The sequence below is a fragment of the Cololabis saira genome, chromosome 1, assembly GCF_033807715.1.
Source record: "Cololabis saira isolate AMF1-May2022 chromosome 1, fColSai1.1, whole genome shotgun sequence".
Taxonomy (NCBI): domain Eukaryota; kingdom Metazoa; phylum Chordata; class Actinopteri; order Beloniformes; family Belonidae; genus Cololabis; species Cololabis saira.
In genome coordinates this window covers 57,406,370-57,429,814 of record NC_084587.1, presented here as the reverse complement: position 1 = coordinate 57,429,814, position 23,445 = coordinate 57,406,370, and the positions used below count along the sequence as shown (strand labels likewise).

At 46.6% G+C, this 23,445-nt stretch overlaps 1 protein-coding gene across 4 annotated transcripts in view; it reads left to right on the top strand.

Moving 5' to 3' along the window:
* rgs12b (regulator of G protein signaling 12b) overlaps positions 1-23,445 on the top strand; it is a 170,965-nt gene that overhangs the window by 83,507 nt on the left and 64,013 nt on the right. For all 4 annotated transcript variants that reach the window (XM_061728332.1, XM_061728326.1, XM_061728346.1 and 1 more), the window contains exon 6: positions 13,913-13,934. In XM_061728332.1, the coding sequence (XP_061584316.1) occupies positions 13,913-13,934 (22 nt within the window). The remainder of the gene's footprint in view (positions 1-13,912; positions 13,935-23,445) is intronic.

Below are 23,445 nucleotides of genomic sequence, written 5' to 3'. Positions count from 1 at the left end.
TCCCACTCTTGCTCTGTTCACGCTGCGAACGCTGAACTTCTACTCACTCGTCCTCCAAAACTTTAGAGTATACACTCCCTTGTTGTGGCTTTATTACCACCCCCTGAAGCGGCACATTGTTGTTTTCAGAATTTCACTGGCTATGCAATGTGCCTGTCATCAGCACAATTGGTTCCAATTGGCTCAATTTTTTCATGACAAAAGGGGGGCATGGGCTTCATTTCCATACAGGCGCTCATTGGCTATTGTAGGCTGTGGAGAAGACAGGGAAGCTCCTATATGGTCGAATGAAAGGTCAATCAAAAGGACAGCGTACAGACTCCATTTTGAGACCAAGATATCTGTTGTGAAAACGTGCAAAGCGGAGTTACAGCGAATAATACGTTAAAATTTGGGACATTGAGCGGCTAATTTCAAATGATACAGCGTGGATATTGTGGATATTTACTGGTATAATAATGTATTTTGGACTAAATACTTTACTGGATTGGGTCAACTGGACCTTTCTGAACCAGACAATTTTGGGGGAATATTTTTGATCGGACGAGTACTATGAGGCTTCATCTGGGAGTTGCGTCAATTTTGTAAATGTTTTTGTTTGTGGTGTGACATAGGCGTTGATTGTACCTGCTGTTATGATTATATCCTGAAACGGTTTGCATCGGTAGAATCACAAGAATCTAAGGGTGCTTTCAGACCTGTGGCCCGTTTGTTTTGTTCCGATTCAGGGGCTAAATCGATACAGTTGTTTCGTTTTTCATATGTGGAGTTTGTGTTCACAAGGCAAGCGTCTGTAGCGGTTCAAAACTGTTAAAAGGAACCCTGGTTATTAAGACTTGTAGTCCCTAATTAGCCACAATTGTTCTCTTATACTAAAATATGTTGTTAGAAACACATAAAATAATCTAATTGCTTTAAAAATCTACAATGTTTATTACATATTTTGACCTGCGGGAGGCGCCATGTTCTACCTGCGCAATGCATTCTGGGGGCGATGACGTAGTCCGGTGGCTCTGGGAAGATAAGCCGCGTTAGTTTAACTGCGACAGGTATCTAAAACATAGATGAGCGGCACTCTCCCGGCCGTGGAGGCTGACGAGGGAGCCCATAAGACGTCTTGGTTCAGGCAAACTGGCTGAAAGTTGTCGTGTGCTGTAATGCACGGGAGATCAAAGTCGTGCGCATCTTATCAGTGCATTAAACTGTATATAATGCAGCGGCGCCGCCAGCCGGAATCCTGTACGCACTGTGCGTACAGGCGACTGGCCCGGGAGTTTGACGAAACGGGAGGCGCAGACCGCTTCAAATAGGCAAGAACATCATTATTTAATTTAATGACTATTCTGATCATTTTGGTGGAGCCACATCTGGCTGGGATTTTTATTGCGCCGTCACCTGTTTAGCTGTTATTTGATCTGTGTTTCTGGTGCGCCGTCACCTGTTTAGCTGTGTTTTCATCTGTTTCTGGGTACGCCGTCACCTTTAATGTTTAGCTGTGTTTCTGATGCGTTGACACCATAATGTTTCTGTTTGCATCTGTGTTTCTGGTGCGCATAATAATGTCACCATGTGTAGTGCGCCGTGCGCACGTTATCCAATTTGTCACTGCAAAGTTTTGTTTGAGGAAAAAAGATCTTTGAAATACTTATTGAACTCTGAATAGCCAACCAACATATCCTCTACCTAATGGATAGTCTAATATTCAGGCCGAGTGAGAGCCTGAAATTAGCCGTATAGAGCAGTGGACGGACTGTTTCTGTGCCTATTACGAAATTGAATCCTGGCGGCGCCACTGTCCTAATGATTTATAAAGGGACAGCGGTGGATGCTAATAATCTCCAAAATTATTGATATTGGAATACGTTTTATCACACAATTGTTTACCGTGAACAGCTGCTGACAAAAACACAGCTCTTGACGGCAAACGCTCTCTTTTTCAGTTGGCATCAAGACGCAGTTGCTGCACAGACACCACTGATTTTGTGCCACTCTCGCCTCATCCCGTCTTTCTTGGTCTTCATTTGGCTCGTTTTGAGATGGGTTTTCAATGTTGTCCTCCTCCTCGACCCTGCGCTCGGGTTCAAATTGAAACGGCTGAACAGATGACATATTTAGCGTCTGGATTATCTGGTTGAACAGACACAACAGTGTTCGGGGGCCAGCAGGTGCAGCCGTGTGACGTCACTGCCCAGAGAGCATTGCGGTGTAAACAACAATGGCGACCTACGAGTTAAATTATATTTTCAAATTTTATAAAAACGAAGATATCAAAAAGGTTTTTTATATCACATTGTTATAATTGATAGCAACATTTATCTTTTAAGACCTACATGTCTTAATAGCCAGGGTTCCCTTTAACAAATGCCATGAGCGAACGAACTGTTCTCTCATTAGTCAGAAATGAACGTGGAAGGAGTTTCCTCTTCCGTACCCCGGGAAAAACAACAATGGTTATAACCCCTTTCACAGGGCGCAAAGCGCAGACCGCCACTGGCGATCTCATTCATTTATGTCCTACCAGCACAAGAGTGGACCGTTCTGCCGCCGAGCTCAGCGGCAGGAGAGAGGGCACCGCCCTCGAAGCCGGCCCCTCGGGTTCTGTCTGCTCTGAAGCCGGCCCCTCGGGTTCTGTCTGCCCCGAAGCCGGCCCCTAGGGTTCTGTCTGCTCCGAAGCCGGCTCCTCGGGTTCTGTCTGCACCTCAGCCACGCCTTGGGTTCTGTCTGCCCCGAAGCCGGCCCCTCGAGTTCTGTCTGCCCCGAAGCCGGCCCCTCGGGTTCTGTCTGCCCCGAAGCCGGCCCCTCGGGTTCTGTCTGCCCTGGAAGCCGGCCCCTCGGGTTCTGTCTGCCCCGAAGTCGGCCCCTCGGGTTCTGTCTGCCCCCAAGCCGGCACCTCGGACTCTTTGTTCCCTGAAGCCAAGTTCCATGCCACAACCAAGTTCCACGCCACAGCCAACTTCCGGCCTCCCGAACTGTGTCGCCGGTCGGCCCGGCCCCGAGGGCGGCCCCTGAAGTTTGACTATGTGTTGGCCTGGGTGGTGAACAATGGTGAACTATCGTCCTGGCACGGTGGGCCCAGGAGCATTCAGGCTCAGTGCAGGCGGAAGACACGACGATGGTGGCAGCAACTCCCTCCTGTCCCTGTTTCGGCCCCAGCGGTGGTCCCGGATGCACTCCGCCCTGTTGCTGCTCTGGCGGTGGTCCTGCACGCATCAGCTCTTGTTCCTGTTTCGGCGGTGGTCCCGGACACATCAGTCGGTGCCGAGGACCCGGTGTCCTCTGGAGCCAGTGCAGAGGACCCGGTGTCCCCCTCAGCCGGCGCCTCGGATTCTGTCTGCCCCTCAACTAGTGCCTCGGATTCTGTCTGCCCCGAAGCCAGCCCCTCGGGTTCTGTCTGCACCTCAGCCACACCTTGGGTTCTGTCTGCCTCTCAGCAAGCCCCTCGGGTTCTGTCTGCCCCAAAGCCGGCCCCTCGGGTTCTGTCTGCTCCGAAGCCGGCCCCTCAGATTCTTCCTGCCCCGAAGCCAGCCCCTCAGGTTCTGTCTGCCCCGAAGCCGCCCCCTCGGGTTCTGTCTGCCCCGAAGCCGCCCCCTCGGGTTCTGTCTGCACCTCAGCCACGCCTTGGGTTCTGTCTGCCTCTCAGCAAGCCCCTCGGGTTCTGTCTGCCCCAAAGCCGGCCCCTCGGGTTCTGTCTGCCCCAAAGCCGGCCCCTCGGGTTCTGTCTGCCCCAAAGCCGGCCCCTCGGGTTCTGTCTGCTCCAAAGCCGGCCCCTCAGATTCTTCCTGCCCCGAAGCCAGCCCCTCAGGTTCTGTCTGCCCCGAAGCCGCCCCCTCGGGTTCTGTCTGCCCCGAAGCCGCCCCCTCGGGTTCTGTCTGCACCTCAGCCACGCCTTGGGTTCTGTCTGCCTCTCAGGCAGCCCCTCGGGTCTGTCTGCCCCGAAGCCGGCCCCTCGGGTTCTGTCTGCCCCGAAGCCGGCCCCTCGGGTTCTGTCTGCCCCGAAGCCGGCCCCTCGGGTTCTGTCTGCACCTCAGCCACGCCTTGGGTTCTGTCTGCCTCTCAGGCAGCCCCTCGGGTCTGTCTGCCCCGAAGCCGGCCCCTCGGGTTCTGTCTGCCCCGAAAGCCGGCCCCTGGGGTTCTTTCTGCTCCGAAGCCGGCCCCTCGGGTTCTGTCTGCCCCCAAGCCGGCACCTCGGACTCTTTCTTCCCTGAAGCCAAGTTCCATGCCACAACCAAGTTCCACGCCACAGCCAAGTTCTATGCCACAGCCGCTGCCACAGCCCAAGCCCAAGCCTAGGTCCCAAGGACGGCCCCGAGGGCGGCCTCCCAAACTATCTCGCCGGTTGACCCGGCCCCGAGGGCTTTCTCCCGAACTGTCTCGGCGGCCGGCCCGGGCCCCAAGGGCGGCCTCCCGAACTGTGTCGCCGGTCGGCCCGGCCCCGAGGACGGCCCCTGAACTTTGACTATGTGTTGGCCTGGGTGGTGAACAATGGTGAACTATCGTCCTCAAATTGATAATATATCACATGGTTGGTCATGTGGATGCTTCAGCACCAGCACAAGCCATGGTCAGCAGAGAGCTACCAAAGCATCGGAGGGATCTCATTACTCAAAGATATCAGTCAGGTGAAGGCTCCAAAGGAATTTCCCAGGAATTAAATATACCATGGAACACAATGAAGACAGTCATCAAGTGGAGAAAATATGGCACAACAGTGACATTACCAAGAACAAGACGTCCTTCCAAAATTGATGATAAGATGAGAAGAAAACTGGTCAAGGTGGTTGCCAAGAGGCCCACAGCAACACTGAAGGAGCTGCAGCTGTGTAGTACATGTGACAACCATCTCCCATCTTCTTCAAAAGTCTGGGCTATGGAGTAGGGTGGCACGACGGAAGCCTTATCTTACAAAGAAGAACATAAAAAGCCCCACTTAAATTTGCAAAAAGACATTTGAAATCTCCCAAACGCATGTGGGAAAATGTGTTATGGTCTGATGAAACCAAGGCTGAACTTTTTGGAGATAATTCCAAAAGGTATATTTGGCGCAAAAACAACAATGCTCATCACCAAAAGAACACCATACCCACAGCGAAGCATGGTGGCAGCATCATGCTTTGGGGCTGTTTTTCTTCAGCTGGAACTGGGGCCCTAGTCAGGGTGGAGGGAATTATGAACAGTTCCAAATACCAGTTAGTATTGGCGCAAAACCTTCGGCCTTCTGTTAAAAAGCTGAAGATGTAGAGGAACAGAATGGCTTCACTGGAATAAGATTGAGGCTTTGGAATGGCCCAGCCAGAGTCCAGACCTGAATCCCATCTGTGGGGTGATGTGAAGAGGGCTGTGCACAGGAGATGCCCTCGCCATTTGTCAAATTTGGAGCGGTTTTGAAAAGAAGAGTGGGCAAATATTGCCACATCAAGATGTGCCACGCTGATAGGCTCCTACCCAAAAAGACTGATTACTGTAATAAAAGCCAAAGGTGCTGCAACAAAGTATTAGTTTAAGGGTGTGCATATTCATGCAACCACGTTCTTTTATGCTTTTTATGTTATATTATTCCTCTTTAAAAGTTTCAGTTTGTTTTTCAATTGCATTGTACAGGTTATAGGTCACATTAAAGGTGGAAAAAGTTGTGAAATTATTTGTCTTGCTGTCATTTTTTAACATCATGAAAACCTGGCATTTGAACAGGGGTGTGTGGACTTTTTATATCCACTGTAGATAATAATCAACAAGTCAATAATGCCTAAAAATACACATTTGTAGCTTAATAGGAAATTACCTTTTTTTTTTTTTTTTTTTTTTTTGTAAACGTTCAAAGTTGATTCTACAGACTGCATATCATGCAGATAGTGTTTCTGATCTACATCCAACTATCATAATGTATTAAGATCACTGAAACATTTCACTCTGTTTACAGTTGTTTAAATAATAAAGAAATAATGAACAATATATGTTACAAAGAGGAATCCCATGTTTACCACTTTGCCTAAATTCACAAAATTGAGAACTTCACTCTTCACAAGCTGAACTGGTGGTAAATCTGGACATAAGTACTACTGACATCTGAGCCAAATTCAGCCGGGGTTAGAAGCCTATGAAGTGAGAGATTTTAAGAGACATGCATATTTGCTATTGTTTCCTTGTTGTATGCAAGACTATAGTTACAAATATTGGATAGAAGAATCTGAGGGGTGGAAAGTCCGGAAACCCCAGTTATTCGCTTGCTCAGGAATGGCCAGGACCTGCCAGCAGAGATGAGGGGAAACACCACTGGAATGATGGAGGAAAACGTTAATAGCCCAAAACAGTAGTGAAAGAATAGATATAATTTTTTTGAAAAGCCAAAAAAAACTATTAAAAAAGACAAGACAGTGAAACTAGGTTGGAGGGAAATTTAAATAAAGGAGACTGGACGTGGGTCCTAAGCAAGGGCCCGTACTGCTGAAGAGTATGCACACACACACACACACACACACACACACACACACACACACACACACACACACACACACACACACACACACACACACACACACACACACACACACACACACACACACACCAAAACTATGGTAAAAGAACTGTGATTTACAGAGCTATGTCTGCATGGAACCCACTTCCCAAACACTTTTTAACTATTAACATCATAAAATAATTCAAATTGTTAGTAAAGAATATATATATATATATATATATATATATATATATATATATATATATATATATATATATTTATATATATATATATATATATATATATATATATGTCAGTAGTTTGGTTCAGTCAGTGGAAGGAACAGGTCATCTACAGGTATTTGTTTCCCTTACATGTGAGCTTTCAGACTTCTCGCAAACTTCAGTAAATTTAGCTGTGAGAGAGAGAGAGAGATTTTTAAGGCACCTTTATTTCCAATAAATAAAGTCCAATCACATGACATAGTTAGCCAAAGTTTAAAAATTAAAAACCATTAAAATAAGTTATGCAAAAGTGGGATTGAAGCACAGCTTCTCTTCAACTACAGAACAGACAGCAGCATTAAAACACCATTGATGGATAAAGTCACTCATGTGTCCCATCAGAGAGTGGAATTTAAAATCCACTCTCACTCTGGCCTTCACCAGAGCCTTGAACATAGTCACCAAGTCTGTGTTAGAGTCATTGTTCATCTGGTGTTTCCTGCTGAGGTAAATGGACAGCTTAGCCTGTCCCACCACAAAGTTCAGCAGCTGCCACTTCTGTGCGTCCTTCCTGGTGTAACCAGCACCAAAGATGAAGGCAGTCCCACTCCAGCCCTCTTCACAGGCCAGAAACACAGCCTGCAACAAGGTAAAAAGAGGCTCCAGCCTCAGACAGTCCAGGAAGCAGTGGAACACTGTCTCGGTCTCCTGACAGAAAGGACAGCCCATAGACACAGTGGGGTTCAGTTTGCAGGTGAAGTTGTTTACCGCCAGCGACCCCTGCAAGATCCTCCACTGCAGGTCACCCGACCTCTTGTTGAGGGGAGGCTTATACAACAGCCTCCACACAGGTTTGCAATCCACAGTTACTTGCAACCTGCCCCTCCACACAGTGTCCACTCTCCCACTGAGCTGTCTCTTGTACATGGCATGAACACAGTACCTGTACAGCGTCTTCCCTGTCACCATGTACAGGTCCACAGGGTCAGCGTCCTTATATCCCAAACACGGCCCCGTCAGTCCCTGATAGTCAATAGACAGACCCAACTCCGGAAAGGGGTCTCCGTCATCAGGGGTCTCTGTGTCTGCGAAATAGTCCCGTAGAATATCCTGTTCCTCAGTGGTCAGCCTGTACATCCACAACTTTAGAATATCCCTGGTGTGCCGCTGTGACCTCAGCCCCTGCAGTGAAGCTGCCGTCTCTGTGTCATGAAGCCCTGGACCTGCAGCCTCCACCACCTGTCTCAGCTTCACCACTCCAGCTGAAACCAGCCGCTGGCCGAGACCTGGTCTGCCGCCGCCCTGAAAATCCAACCGATCCCCGTGGACCAGAGGCTCCTCCGGCAGCCAGAACAAAGAGGCTGCAGGCTGCAGTCTAGTCCATTTAAAAAGAGTCCATGCTCTGAACAGTCCCTGATAAAAAAACGGCAGGTTATGTGCACTGTTAAAAACACAATCAGTTAAAAACAACCCCACGTCTAGCCCCAGACCTGCCACTCTCCTCAATATGATGGTCATCACCGGGCTCCAGACCACATCCTGACCTGTCAGGTACCTCTGTACCATCAGTAGCCTGAAAGCTGCAATTCTGCTCTTCAAGTGGATCAAACCCTGGCCCCCCTCCTCTTTTGGTAGGTACAGTATGCTCTGTGGGACCCAGTGTAGGCTATCCCAGAAAAAAATCAGTAGGACCCTCTGAATGTCCTCTAAGAGGGCAGCCGGAGGCTCCACACATTTTAACTTGTGCCAGAGGGAGGATGACACCAGGTTGTTAATAATGAGCACCCTCCCTCTGTATGACATGTGTGGTAGCAACCACCTCCACTTCCTCAGCCTCCCCTCCACCTTCTCCAGTACTCCCTCCCAGTTTTTCAGTTCTGTGGTGCTGTCCCCCAAATACACCCCCAGGTACTTCAAACCACCCCTTCTCCAACTTAAGCCTCCTGTCAGCTGGGGAAGACCTGCAGCCCACCTCCCTACTGCTAAGGCCTCACTTTTTTCCCAGTTCACCCTAGCAGCTGAGATCTTACCATAAGTATCAACGATACCCCCCAGCACCTTCACATCTTTCTGATGCATACAACATGCCGGACATGGAGCAGCCCTGTCTGACCCCCCTCCCCACTTCAAAAGGTCTACACAGACCCCCGTTTATCTTCAGCACACTCTCAATGCCCTCGTACAAAACCATTGTCTTGGCAATGAACCCTGAGTTGAGGCCGAACCTGTGTAAGACTTTCCACAGGTAACGGTGCTCAACTCGGTCAAACGCCTTTTCCTGGTCCAAAGAAACCAGACCAGCATCAAAACCCAATGGACCGGAGACTTCCAAAATGTCCCAAATTAGTGACACATTGTCAACTATGGACCTGCCGGGCACACAGTAGGTCTGTGTCCGGTGCACGACCTGGTCCATTACTTTCTTCAGCCTGTTTGACAGCACCTTGGAGAGGATTTTATAATCGGTACAGAGCAGGGAGACCGGGCGCCAGTTCTTTATATTCTGTAGGTCCCCTTTTTTTGGCAGGAGAGTCAGCACCGCTCTCCTGCAGCTCCGGGGCAGAGCCAAGTCCTCAAAGCTTTCCTGAAAGACTTCCAGCAGGTCGTCCTTCAGTTCAGCCCAGAACGCCTTAAAAAACTCTGGCAGCCCGTCAATCCAGGGGGCCTTGCCCCCCTGCATACTCTGCAGTGCCCTGTCCAGCTCCTCCGCAGTCAGCGGACCCTCCAGCTCCCTGTTGGCCTCTTCTGAGACCCTGGGCAGCCCGCTGCAGAAGGAGTCAAACACTTCCTCATCCTCCACATACTCACTCCTGTACAGCTCGGCATAAAAATAAACTGCCCTTTGCCTGATGTCTCCGGCCTCAGTCAGGAGCTGGCCTGTGCTGGAGTGCAGAGCGTGAATGAACCTGCTCTGTCCGTTCCTCTTTTCCAGACTAAAGAAGTATTTTGATGGTGAGTCCATCAGTGCTGCGCACTGAAATCGTGACCGGACCAGCGCCCCCTGTGCCCTAGAGCCAAGCAGGTCTGCCAAAGCGGCTTTTTTTGACTTGAGGCTCTCAATACAGCCTCGATCTCCTGTGGACTCTGCAGAACCCTGCAGCTCCACTATATCTATCTCCAGTTCCTTCATAGACCTGGTGATGTCACGAGACACATTGAGAGTGTACTGCTGACAGAGCTGCTTCACCTCCACCTTCCCACAGTCCCACCACTGCCTCAGTGATGTAAAATCACTCTTGGTTTCTTTAAAAGTTTTCAAAAAAAAAATAAAAGACTCTTTAAAATGTTCATCCAGCAGCAATGCAGTGTTAAAATGCCAGTAGGCGCTCTTGGGTAAAATGTTCCTTATAAAAACAGTGCACATAACCAGCGAATGATCAGTAAAACCCACAGGTATTATTGCACAACCCCGGACTACATTAAAATGTTGCTTAAATCAATAAAACCGGTCTAGTCTGGCCAAAGAGACAGTGTTGTCCCTACAGTGAGCTCAGGTGTACTGCCGCTCCGTCCCATGGAGCCTCCTCCACACATCCACCAGGTCCAGCGGACCAGCGGACTCAGCACGCTCTGCGATGCAGGATGAGGCTCATCATGGTTGCGGTCCAGTCTGTCATTCTCTGTACAATTAAACCCCCCCCCCCACAAATAAAAACTCTTCAGGTTTGACCTCAGCCAGTCTGTTACTGACAGTGTTTAAGAACAGCTTCCTGTGGGCCCCTGAACATGGAGCATAGATGTTCATAAAAACCACACAGAATTTATCAAAATGAGCTGTCACCACCAGAAACCTGCCATCTACAATATGCTCTATGTCAAAGGATAGAGGAGTGAAACGCCTAGAAAATAAAAACCCTACTCCACTGCTGGTCGTAGTATGATGGCTTAAAACCACCTACCCCGCCCACTCTGTCTGCCAGTCAGTTTGATTTTGTGTGTCGCTGTGTGTCTCCTGTAGGAACAGCACATCTATGTTTTTTACTCGGCTCAGCTCAAACACGGCTGCACGCTTCCTCACCTCCCTCGCACCGTTGATATTTAAAGTGCCAACTTTAAAAGTCTCCATAAGGAAGGGAAGAGAGCAAACTATTAAAACAGATAATAGATAAGTTAAAAGTCACTGTCATGGTCATCATCATGTTTGTTTTTACGTCTCAATTTAACCACTAGCTTTTTCAGTCTGTAGCCCTCTTTGGTTGTGAACTCTCTGTTTCTTAAATGATTCTTGACTGAAGAGCAGAAGTCCTCTATGTCTGGGAAGTGTTTCTCCACCCTGACTCCCTTCATGCCCTTAGTTTCCTTTAGGAAAGTTTTAATGTTTTTTACAGAGCAGATCTTCCTCTCCTGACTGACAGTCAGCCTGTCCTCCATTAACTCACTGATGTCAGAGTCGTCACTGTCACTGCTGCCAGCCCCTCCCACAGCCAGGGACACACCCCCCCTCTCCAATGCACACACACTCTCCACCTGCATGTCCTCCTCACACACACCACCTTCCACCTCCTCTTCCTCATTCACCTGAATGCCTTCACCTGCCTCACCCCCCTCCTCTTCCTCATTCACCTGAAACCTGCCCGCTGCCTCACCCTCCTCCTCTTCCTCATTCACCTGAACACTGCCCGCTGCCTCACCCTCCTCCTCTTCCTCATTCACCTGAACACTGCCCTCTGCCTCACCCTCCTCCTCTTCCTCATTCACCTGAATGCCTTCACCTGCCTCACCCTCCTCCTCTTCCTCATTCACCTGAACACTGCCCGCTGCCTCACCTTCCTCCTCTTCCTCATTCCCCTGCATGCCTTCACCTGCCTCTCCCCCCTCTTCCTCATTCACCTGAATACCCTCACCTGTCTCTGTGTGTGTGTCTTCCTCATTCCTGTGACCCCCACTGCCTGCTTCACCTGTCACTGTGTGTGCCTCCTCCTCATCAGCCACCTGTACACTGCCCCCCTCACCTGCTTCACCCACCTCAGTGCTCTGTGCTCCAGCTGTCTGTCCAGCTGTGTTGTCTGTCCCTCCGTCTCCTCCAGCCTGTCTCAGTCCACTGGGTCCCTCACCAGCGTCCTCCTCAGCCTCCTGAGCTCCCTTACTGGGACAAGCTCTAATCAAGTGACCCTCCTCTCCGCATCTGAAGCATTTCATATTAGCTGAGGTTGCATAAAGCACATATTCATAATCGTCAACTTTAACATGAAACCTGATGTTAAGCTCCTCATGTCTATTATTGAGGATCATGAACAGTGTTCGTCTGTGTGAGACATGCCTGAGGAGAGGAGACTTACAGCCCTTCAGGACTTTTTTTATGGGAGAAACGATCTTCCCATGCCTCGACAACTCTTTCTCCAGGACTAACAACACATGCACTAGACACACAACACTTACACAAAACAAACATAGAGAGAGAGAGAGAGAGAGAGAGAGAGAGAGAGAGAGAGAGAGAGAGAGAGAGAGAGAGAGAGAGAGAGAGAGAGAGAGAGAGAGAGAGAGAGAGAGAGAGAGAGAGAGAGAGAGAGAGAGAGAGAGAGAGAGAGAGAGAGAGAGAGAGAGAGAGAGAGAGAGAGAGAGAGAGGGAATGAAGTAGCCACTTATCGAGTCCTACCCCTGAATCTTACATATAACATTTGTGCATATAACAAGACGAGTTTCACTAAGCTTACTTATAAAACACACATACCTACTTTAATAACTGTTCTGTATAGTGATTTAATACTCAATATATAGTGTATAGTCAAAAACAAAACAAATCAAGGCAAACAAATGCCCATCATTAAGTTGTGCTACTATGTATGTATGTACTAATAGAAGTAATTATAATGCATAGTATTTACCTCCAATTATATACATAAAATGACTATAAATCTATATATCGACATATCTACATTTAACTTTAAATCAATATATATTAATAGAGATATAGATACACAAATACTGTACGTATAATACAACTCAATATTTCTATATACGTACCTACATATAACATATCTATATCTATAATATACATATATATATATCTACATATATTAATAAATGTACATATCTACATGTTTCGCATCTGTATTTTGAATAGAATGTTTCTTTGTATCTTTTTTTAAATGGTGATATGTTTTGACTTTCAGGCTGTTCCACAGTTTCATCCGCAGGTCGACATATATAATATATAATAATATATATATATACATATATAATACAGAAACTCTTCAGTGTTTCTGTTGAGAACTTTAAAATCAAACTGACCCCTGAGGTTGTAGCTCCCTCTCTTTCAAAAAATATCCCCTGTATTTGTCCTGGGAATGAATTATTCTTTGCTTTGAACATTAGTTGTGCTGTATTGAAACTGACAAGATCTAGACATTTTAGTGGTTTGGATTGTAGAAATAATTGATTAGTGTGATCCTGGTAACGGAAAGCGTGGCTGCCATATTGACCAAAAGGCCCCTCCGACCACCACCAACATTCATACACATTCAAACACATTCACACGGGGCAAGGTGGGTAAGGTGTCTTGACCAAGGACACTACGACAGCAACTGGGACGGAGCGGGATTCGAACCGCCAACCTTCCGATCATTGGACAACTCGCTCTACCACCTGAGCTACTGCCACCTCAAATATATAATAATTATTATAATTATATATAATATAAGTATAATTCTCATTCCTCTTACGTTTAGTAGCAGTATGCACAAGGGTTGGAGTGTGCTTCTGTATGTGTTCCCCCAGACCTCCCAACAGTAATTTAAATACGGTAAAACCAGGGCGTTGTATAGGATGAATAGTGCTTTATAATTCAAGTATAAATAAAAACCATCATATAAATAAAAAATATATAAAATATATAATATATAAATATAAATAAAACTGGATTAAACTGAACCCTGAGTAATTTTAGGAAACATGACACTTCACTGTGGGATCGGGGGAGGTCCCCTTCTTCAACTTGTCATGCGTACATACACAGTGAGCCACACCCCAGCGAGGAGGTTTCCTTGCAAAGCAAGCACAGCAAGTTCAGAGGCAATTCCACCCTCGCATAAGACAATGAGTGTGGGCCCAACCTGTTATGATGCAAAAGTGTTCCTAATAATGGGAACAGTCCTGAATACAGTCAGCCTGGCTAAACGTGTATGTCCAGGCAGCGACCTCTTTTACAGGCCTTACACTGTGAGAGTTTGTATCAATGTGTCATCACAGCGAGAAGGAAAAATCCTGATCCATGTCATTCTGTTTTTTCTTACAGTCTGCTGCCGTCTCCGATGGAGGTAAGCAGAAATTCCTTTATATGTAACTTTGTAAATATCTCCTTAGTGCTTAATACTCTTCATTTTGTTAACCTCTAAACTTAAGCTATGATCAAGTTGGAGTAGTATTAAAATGAGTGAATTACTATTGAGCATTACGTTGGGCCAGTGATCTTGTTTAATATGTCACTGTTTTATTTGTTTCACAAACCACACGTACAGTAGCTCGTCTGGTCTGACCTGTTAAGCCTCTGCATATCCTCCACCTTCTCTTTACAGTTTTGCAAGCTGTAACCTAAAGTCCCAGATCAGTGTTCATATTCACTGCACATGACAACATGCTTTGGTGCTGTTGGTACATTAAGGCCACGTTTACACATAGCCAGGTATTTACGAAAACTGATATTTCCCCCTCTACGTTTTGAAAAATATCCTTGTTTACACGAACCCGGATAAATACGCTGTTAAGGTGCTATGAGCATCCAAACCTACAGGGGGCAGTGTAACGAGAAGATAAAGTCATGCTAGCCAATCAGAATCCTGGAAAAAAACGTCAACAAATGACACGTGTGAAGCCTGGTGGTTCCGCGTTAAATTGACGGCGTAGCCTACGTACGGTGCGCGTCGCCGCGTAGCCTACGCCGTAGACTCTGCGTTGGTGTAACATGGAACCATAAATCAGCCTTGACTGCCAGTTACTTCCAAGACGGAACGAGAGTCTTTCGTTTGGAGTGACAGAGAAGTGGAGTTACTTTTAAGTGTGGCTTTAGAATATAAAACAGGTAAAATACAAGAAAATATTGACGGTGGCCAAACAAATTGTAAACACAGGTCGCACAAATGACGCTGGTGACGCTTCTGTCGCATAATGTGACGTTCTGAAGCCTAAATCTCCATTTCACTCTGTTTACAAGCAAACGTGAAAATTGAGTTTTTGAAAATCTCCACTTTGGCCGGAGTTTTCAGAAATGATCGTTTTTGGAGACTTTGAGCTTCGTTTTCGTGTAAACGAACGGCCAAAAGGCATGAAAACGCCACCGTTTTTGCTCCGTGTAAACGGGGCCTAAGACTTTGACTCAGTGGAGGCTATACACGAATCCGGCGACCGGTTTGTGTGTGCCGCCATCTTGCGGCGGCGCCATTGCTGCGGTGGCAGGTGTCAATCTGCCACCGCAGCGCTGTTATTGTAACCTGACGCTCTACAGCATCATTATAGCTGGATTGATGATGTTAGACAGTGGCCTTCCATAAATAATGAAGGTATCTTAAATTAATGCTGATGTTAATTTATAAATAATGATTTGTTTGAGCGATAAGCAGGAAAGAATAGAGGAATAGGGAGATAAGGGAGTGTATGATTAAACACTGTAATATAGCATACGTTACGTGTGACGTTAGCAGCGCGAAATGTAATCATTATGGAAAGGCTACGTCATTAAAAAAAAAACAACAACAACAACACCTGTTTATGTTTTGTTTTATTTTAGGTATCCAAGAATATTTTATTGATCGCCTGGCGTCCGATGACCAAAAAAAACGCAATTACAGGTCTCTAATTGAAGGGCAGAACTATCTCAGCTCCAGATGATACAGAATACATACATACATAACCCCGATCTTCAGATAAAACTAGTTTGTTGAGGTAAAAATATCAACTCTATTTGTAGCTGCAGAAGAAAAAAATAATCTCACGAGGAAAAGACTCAGAGCCTCTTCACCATAATATAGCAGTCAAAAAAAAGAAAAGAGAAGTAAGAGTAATAAAAAAGATGTACTGTATGTTGTACTATTATACAAATTTATTGAAACACATGGCGAGTCAAACATTTACCAAAGCAGCTGCCAAACACTAAACAAGGTAGTAAGACGTGGGTTGTGCAGAACTAAATCCTCATCGGAGCTCCATTCTTTAGTAGTGATTTCATATGGATCCAGACCGTTAATAATCATTATTTTCTCCATATACCGCTCCCTGGCTTCCTTGTTTAAGGTATCCCCGTAAATTCCAGTTCCTTTCCAGCAGTTTAACATCTTTTTTTTGCGTTCCGTCTGTTCACTTGGTGAAAAAGAAAAGTAGTTTTGAATGTCCGTCCCGTCTTCATTCACTATCAAAACAAATGCACGTGACCGGGACAGGAGTTTTCCAATGATACAAATACATTAAGAGAGCCTGGCAGGGAGCGGAGTAATAGATCCATGGGAGCGGAGCATGGATCTATAGTATATGTCTATGGGCTGGAGCCATGGGGCTGGAGCGGAGGAGCGGAGCCGCCACCGCAGTAATGGCGGCCGCTCGACTTCCGGGTTTTGCTGGATTCGTGTATATCATGAATGATATCTTAATGGACAAATATGTCCAAGTTTTTGACCAGGTTTAGCAATTTCATAAAAGAGCTATCAATATTTTTTTCCACAATACGCCCAATACATTTCTTGTATTTAAATCAGTGCTGTCAGGCGATTAAAAAAAATATATAATTAATTACAGGATTTATAATTAATTAATTAAATTAATCGTATTTTAATCTCATATCTGCTAAAGGTCCCCAAATTCGAATTCAAATTCTAGGACATTGCAAAATTGCAGTGCACGACTAATCAATTGAATACACTAAGAAGAGAAGATTTGAAATCCACATTTTTATTGGTGAAGTGTGTTTCATAAATGAAATTCAAAAGAAAAAGCTCAAGCAGATCAGCAAACCAATTAGGCATTATTCAAAAATGCAATGCAAATACTGTTAAATAAATAAAATTCAGAAATAAAATACGGCTGAGTCTCAAATAGGCACTTAAGCAGACTCTCAATTCAAAATTAAAACTAAAGCTGACTCAATCAAGCAATTCAAGTTCTAGTACCTGTAACGTTTACAGTTGAACTTGTCCGGACATGTTTAGCATTTATATGATAATTCAGGCTGGAGCAGCTCCGGTGATAGGAAAATTCTTTTTTACAAAATGCATTACATTTTGTAATACATTTTGCCGCATTATGTAATAAGTTATTACATTTTGAGAAGATTATTACAAAATGCACAACTTTTTTATTCTCTAGAAAATGTAATAACATTGTGCATTATGTAATAACAATTCTAAAGCATAGTTTATGTGTTTGTTATTGGCCTATATAATTCCAAACTTCAAATAGGCAACTAAAGTCATATTTGGAGTTTTATACATAGATTTATTGGGCTACATAGCTCTAAGGGAAATTGCATAAAACACAACAAAAGTCACTCTTGTATAAATTCATTGTTAAACAAACAACAATAATAGGTATTATTACATAATGCACCATGTTATTACATTTCCTAGAAAATAAAAAAGTTGCAAGTGCATTTTATAATAATCTTCTCAAAATGCAATAACTTATTACATAATGTGGCAAAATGTATTACAAAATGGGGCAGTTTATTACAAAATCCGGCTTTATTACAAAATTAAATGAAAAAGTTATTACATTTTGGACGTTTATTAAAAAATGCACCGTTATTACAAAAGCCCCGATTTCACATACAAATACAGTAAACTGACTCAATTTATGATGCAAGGCGAAAATGAGCTTCCGCTCCTTAAAGGTATTGTGACATAATTTTTAACATGCTTTTAACACTATTAAAAGTCTTGGCCAACATCCCTCAAATGTGTCTAAAAGGGTGTAACAAGAAAAACTTCACTTCAGTACTGCATGCCTGGCTTTTTATGACCGTGTTTTTTTGCGCCGTGAAAAACGCGTCCTTTTCCCCCTTTCCTGTCAATCATTGCCCCGCTCCTCCTCCCAACCTCCTCCAACCCAACTGCTACACACTTCTGCCGTCTCCACACACACGCGCGCACACCGAACCACAAACACCCACACACACAGCCCAGACAGGGCGACTACAGCCCGGGGATGAAGTCCAACCGGGACCAGAGGGCCGTAGCTCCCCGCAAGCCATACGCTCACAGCGGCGTCGGAGAGTTAAGCTGGGAGCGACAGGCGAAGCAAGCATTCACGGAAAAGCAGCACGGCGAAGCAGTCCACCGCAAACAATCATAAAAATAAAGGCATGAAAGCAGCAGTGTCCCCTTATTTTAAGTCCAGTCAGTGCTAGGTCAGTGCAGCTCCGTGTTAAGCCTGATTTATGGTTCCGCGTTAAATCGACGCAGAGCCTACGCCGTAGGGTTCAGCGTACGGTGCGCGTCGCCGCGTAACCCTATGCCGTAGGCTCTGCGTCGGTGTAACGCGGAACCATAAATCAGCCTTTATGGTGCGCTGGAGAGGAGAGGAGGCAGGGAGCTGGGTGGAGGGGGCGGTGATTTAGCGGGTCGTGACGTCACGACCCGCCAGCAAACCAGATGAGCCGTTTTTGCATAGTTATGCGGAAAATCCCAGAAAGCACACAATACACTGAATGTTAAAAGTTTGTTGTTTTTTGGGTGTAATTGATGTCAAGACACCCAACAAAACACAAAAAATCAAGAAAAATTTGTTTTTCATGTCACAATACCTTTAAAAGACCAGCAGCCGCCACTGGATGTACCTCAGCTTGGTGGCTGAGGAGTCCTCAGCCTGGTGGCTGAGGACTCCTCAGCACCAGGTTTATGAACATATGCACCTCAGAGTTGGATCACCAAACACACTTTTGTGCTGCCATTGCCTGTTGAATAAAATGAACAAGAAGCCGCGAGTCTCTTTCTCTGATTTCCTCCTCCTGACTCAGCCGTCTGACGGCCCCGCCCCCCCACCTGTATGTGCACCGGGATGGCGTGATTCCGGCGGGTCGGTCTGTCTAACAGTTCAGCACATAGATCCAAGAGCACTGCTCTAGGGACAACACAGTCTCACTCCCAGCGCGTCAAAAACCGACGCTTGGTCAGGGCCCTTAGGCGTCAGTTTCTGACGCACAAGGTCGCCCTCAGCGTCATGCACCGACGCAGCGGGCTCTCAACAGATTCTAATGTAACCCGGCGGCGTCGCTTCAAGCAGCTCACAGCATCAATCCCATTGGATAAGTGAGGACCGGCCGCGTCGCTTCCAGCAGCTGGGCGCATCAGTCCCCCATTGGATAACGGAGGATCGGACACACGGAAGTATTCTAATTACTGTCCGTTTTGACGTTAACGGCGATTTTCACAATGATATCTGTAACATTTCTTAAGGCAGAAACACAACATTAGTGGGTTAATTTCCTGCACATCAATGTTCATGTTTTTCCCTTCATTCTGAGAAATAAAGAGTTGTTTTACGCTGAGAGCATCATGACAGCCAATCAGAATCCTGGAAAAAACATCAACAAATGACACGTGTAACTTCCAGGCTGATTTATGGTTCCGCGTTACACCAACGCAGAGCCTACGGCGTAGGGTACGCTCTGCGTCGATTTAACGCGGACCATAATTCAGGCTTTATTCTAAAGGATGCAGCGGCAAAATGTTGCAAGGATGTCTTTGTGGTTTCCATTCGGAGCTATAAATCTGTTTTTTCCTAATCTGCAGGTCAACATATGAGACGTAAAATGGTTTTACTGACACTGGTACTGTCGCTGCTGCTCTCCTGGGCTGCGGCGGAGACGTGCCGGGGGACGCGCTGCTTCGGCGGGGGCTCCGGAGACCCGAGCCCGGGCAGCAGAGCCTCCAGACCCCCGAGCACCATGGGCAGCACCCCGGGGCAGCACCCAGGGGAGATGGGCGCACCCCGCGCCGGGGCGCAGCAGCAGGACGCGCAGCAGCAGGACGCGCAGCCGCGGATTGCGAGCGCCTACAGCGCTGCCGGCGCTGGAGGATGCTCCGGCGCGCACTGCTCCGGCTCGGGGAGACGCATCCCCATCCAGCCCGCAAACGACACCCGGGACTGCCGGGGGATAGAGTGCAGGCTGCCGCTGAGGATCGGAGCCAAGCCCCGGGGAAGGTCCTGCGTCGGGGACGGCTGTGCCCCGGAGGAGGAGAGCGCGCCCCCGGACCCGGTGCGCAGAGGCGATTCTAGGGGGCCCCTCAAACCAGCATTCATCACCGTTATGTTATAATAAACTGACACCAACGAAAACGTTATGAAATTTTGTTTTTCATTCCAAATGTTTTTCTTTACCTTCGGCTGAGCTGAATCGGCTCCATTTAAAACTTCCAGAATGAACGTTAAATTCTGTGCACACGACACTGTGTGTAGTTTTTTTTTTTTTGACACTGTGTACAGGTGGATGATCCGTGATCATGGGAATGACGACATGGGGGCCCTTGAGGGAGGTTTCTTACTGGCTACTGAGATGTCATTGATAAATGCCCTATGTTTGTTTAAGGAGGGAGGTGTGGTCATTGCGGTTACCACATTTTGAGATCTGTGGAGTAAAAACAGCCTTCAAAATACTTTTTTATTCCTCAATACCCCTGACAGGAAACACCTTTGTTTATAGTAATAATTAAAAAAAAGGGTTAGGGTTGCCTGTTCACAAGCTGCGCCCCTGCCGGTGCGTGTGTCCAACAGAGCCGCGCAGTTCCTGGCCGACTCATCATCATCATCATCATCATCATCATCATCATCTTCATCATCATCATGATCATCTTCATCTTCATGATCATCTTCATCATCATCATGATCATCTTCATCATCATCATCATGATCATCTTCATCATCATCATCATCATCATCATCATCATCATGATCATCTTCATCTTCATGATCATCTTCATCATCATGATCATCTTCATCTTCATCATGATCATCTTCATCATCATCAATACCATGATCATCTTCATCATCATCATCTTCATCATCATCATTATGATCATCTTCATCATCATCTTCATCATCATCATTATGATCATCTTCATCATCATCTTCATCATCATCATCATCATGATCATCTTCATCATCATCATGATCATCTTCATCATCATCATGATCATCTTCATCTTCATCATTATGATCATCTTCATCATCATCATCATGATCATCTTCATCTTCATCATCTTCATCTTCATCATCATCATGATCATCTTCATCATCATCATGATCATCTTCATCATCATCATGTGACCTTCGGAAGTGTCAAAGGTCACGCGTCTGTTGCTTTTCGGCCTGAAAAGACTATTTCGTGTCTTTTTTTGCATAGTTCCCTAACGCTTTGAGCTAAGACACTGAAATTCTAGATTATGTATCAGGAGGTGACTTTCATCCACTGTGCGGATTTTCAGATCTGTGTGACCTTCGGAAGTGTCAAAGGTCACCGTGTCTGTTGCTTTTCGGCCTGAAAACACTATTTCGTGTCTTTTTTTGCATAGTTCACTAACGCTTTGAGCTACGAGACTGAAATTCTAGACTCTGTATCAGGAGGTGACTCTCATCCCCTGTGCCGAGGTCCAGACCCGTGCGACCTTCGGAAGTGCCAAAGGTCACCGTGTGTGGTACCTTTTTCGGGCCTTTGAAATGTTTTTTGAATAATTCACTAACGCTTTGAGCTGGGAGACTGATTTTTGACTATGTTGCAATGCTGAAGGCCCTTTGCTAGGATATTTTTGTCCCGTGGCTGTACGACTTCCACAGAGCTAGTTGGCATTGCAGAGGGTTCACAGAGTTGAGACTTGGCAAGCCCAATCTAAGCCCCATATGGAGGCCACAGGTCGAGTTTTACTTGGTTTGGTCAAATATTGTGGCAACGTTGTCCGTTCGAATGTTGGAAAAGGTGACGTTTCAAAGCCCCGCCCATCGAAAGGTACAGGTCTGATCTGCACCAAACTAATGTCTGTCTGATCAGTTTTTACTCCACAGATCTCAAAATGTGGTAACCGCAATGACCACACCTCCCTCCTTAAACAAACATAGGGCATTTATCAATGACATCTCAGTAGCCAGTAAGAAACCTCCCTCAAGGGCCCCCATGTCGTCATTCCCATGATCACGGATCATCCACCTGTACACAGTGTCAAAAAAGAAAAAAAACTACACACAGTGTCGTGTGCACAGAATTTAACGTTCATTCTGGAAGTTTTAAATGGAGCCGATTCAGCTCAGCCGAAGGTAAAGAAAAACATTTGGAATGAAAAACAAAATTTCATAACGTTTTCGTTGGTGTCAGTTTATTATAACATAACGGTGATGAATGCTGGTTTGAGGGGCCCCCTAGAATCGCCTCTGCGCACCGGGTCCGGGGGCGCGCTCTCCTCCTCCGGGGCACAGCCGTCCCCGACGCAGGACCTTCCCCGGGGCTTGGCTCCGATCCTCAGCGGCAGCCTGCACTCTATCCCCCGGCAGTCCCGGGTGTCGTTTGCGGGCTGGATGGGGATGCGTCTCCCCGAGCCGGAGCAGTGCGCGCCGGAGCATCCTCCAGCGCCGGCAGCGCTGGAGGCGCTCGCAATCCGCGGCTGCGCGTCCTGCTGCTGCGCCCCGGCGCGGGGTGCGCCCATCTCCCCTGGGTGCTGCCCCGGGGTGCTGCCCATGGTGCTCGGGGGTCTGGAGGCTCTGCTGCCCGGGCTCGGGTCTCCGGAGCCCCCGCCGAAGCAGCGCGTCCCCCGGCACGTCTCCGCCGCAGCCCAGGAGAACAGCAGCGACAGTACCGGTGTCAGTAAAACCATTTTACGTCTCATATGTTGACCTGCAGATTAGGAAAAAACAGATTTATAGCTCCGAATGGAAACCACAAAGACATCCTTGCAACATTTTGCCGCTGCATCCTTTAGAATAAAGCCTGAATTATGGTCCGCGTTAAATCGACGCAGAGCATACCCTACGCCGTAGGCTCTGCGTTGGTGTAACGCGGAACCATAAATCAGCCTGGAAGTTACACGTGTCATTTGTTGATGTTTTTTCCAGGATTCTGATTGGCTGTCATGATGCTCTCAGCGTAAAACAACTCTTTATTTCTCAGAATGAAGGGAAAAACATGAACATTGATGTGCAGGAAATTAACCCACTAATGTTGTGTTTCTGCCTTAAGAAATGTTACAGATATCATTGTGAAAATCGCCGTTAACGTCAAAACGGACAGTAATTAGAATACTTCAGTGTGTCCGATCCTCCGTTATCCAATGGGGGACTGATGCGCCCAGCTGCTGGAAGCGACGCGGCCGGTCCTCACTTATCCAATGGGATTGATGCTGTGAGCGGCTTGAAGCGTCGCCGCCGGGTTACATTAGAATCTGTTGAGAGCCCGCTGCATCGGTGCATGACGCTGAGGGCGACCTTGTGCGTCAGAAACTGACGCCTAAGGGCCCTGACCAAGCGTCGGTTTTTGACGCGCTGGGAGTGAGACTGTGTTGCTAGGGAATCTAAATCGGCTTACTAGCCAGTCATCATCATGGGCCAGGAAATCTTCATGGTCCCTAAATACTCTCTCCATCCTGATCCTGCCATTTACGTGATCTTCAAGCAGTGCCAGCGCATCCATTGTGCAGCATTACGCATGGCTGTCACCATGCAATTTATATTCTTATTCAGCAATTGGACTGATTGTTACACACCTTGTCACGATAAATTATCAATCTGGTGCTATTCACCACTCCATACCATTTGAAGATGGAAATATGATATATGAACGTAGTACCTACTGCAAATACCTGC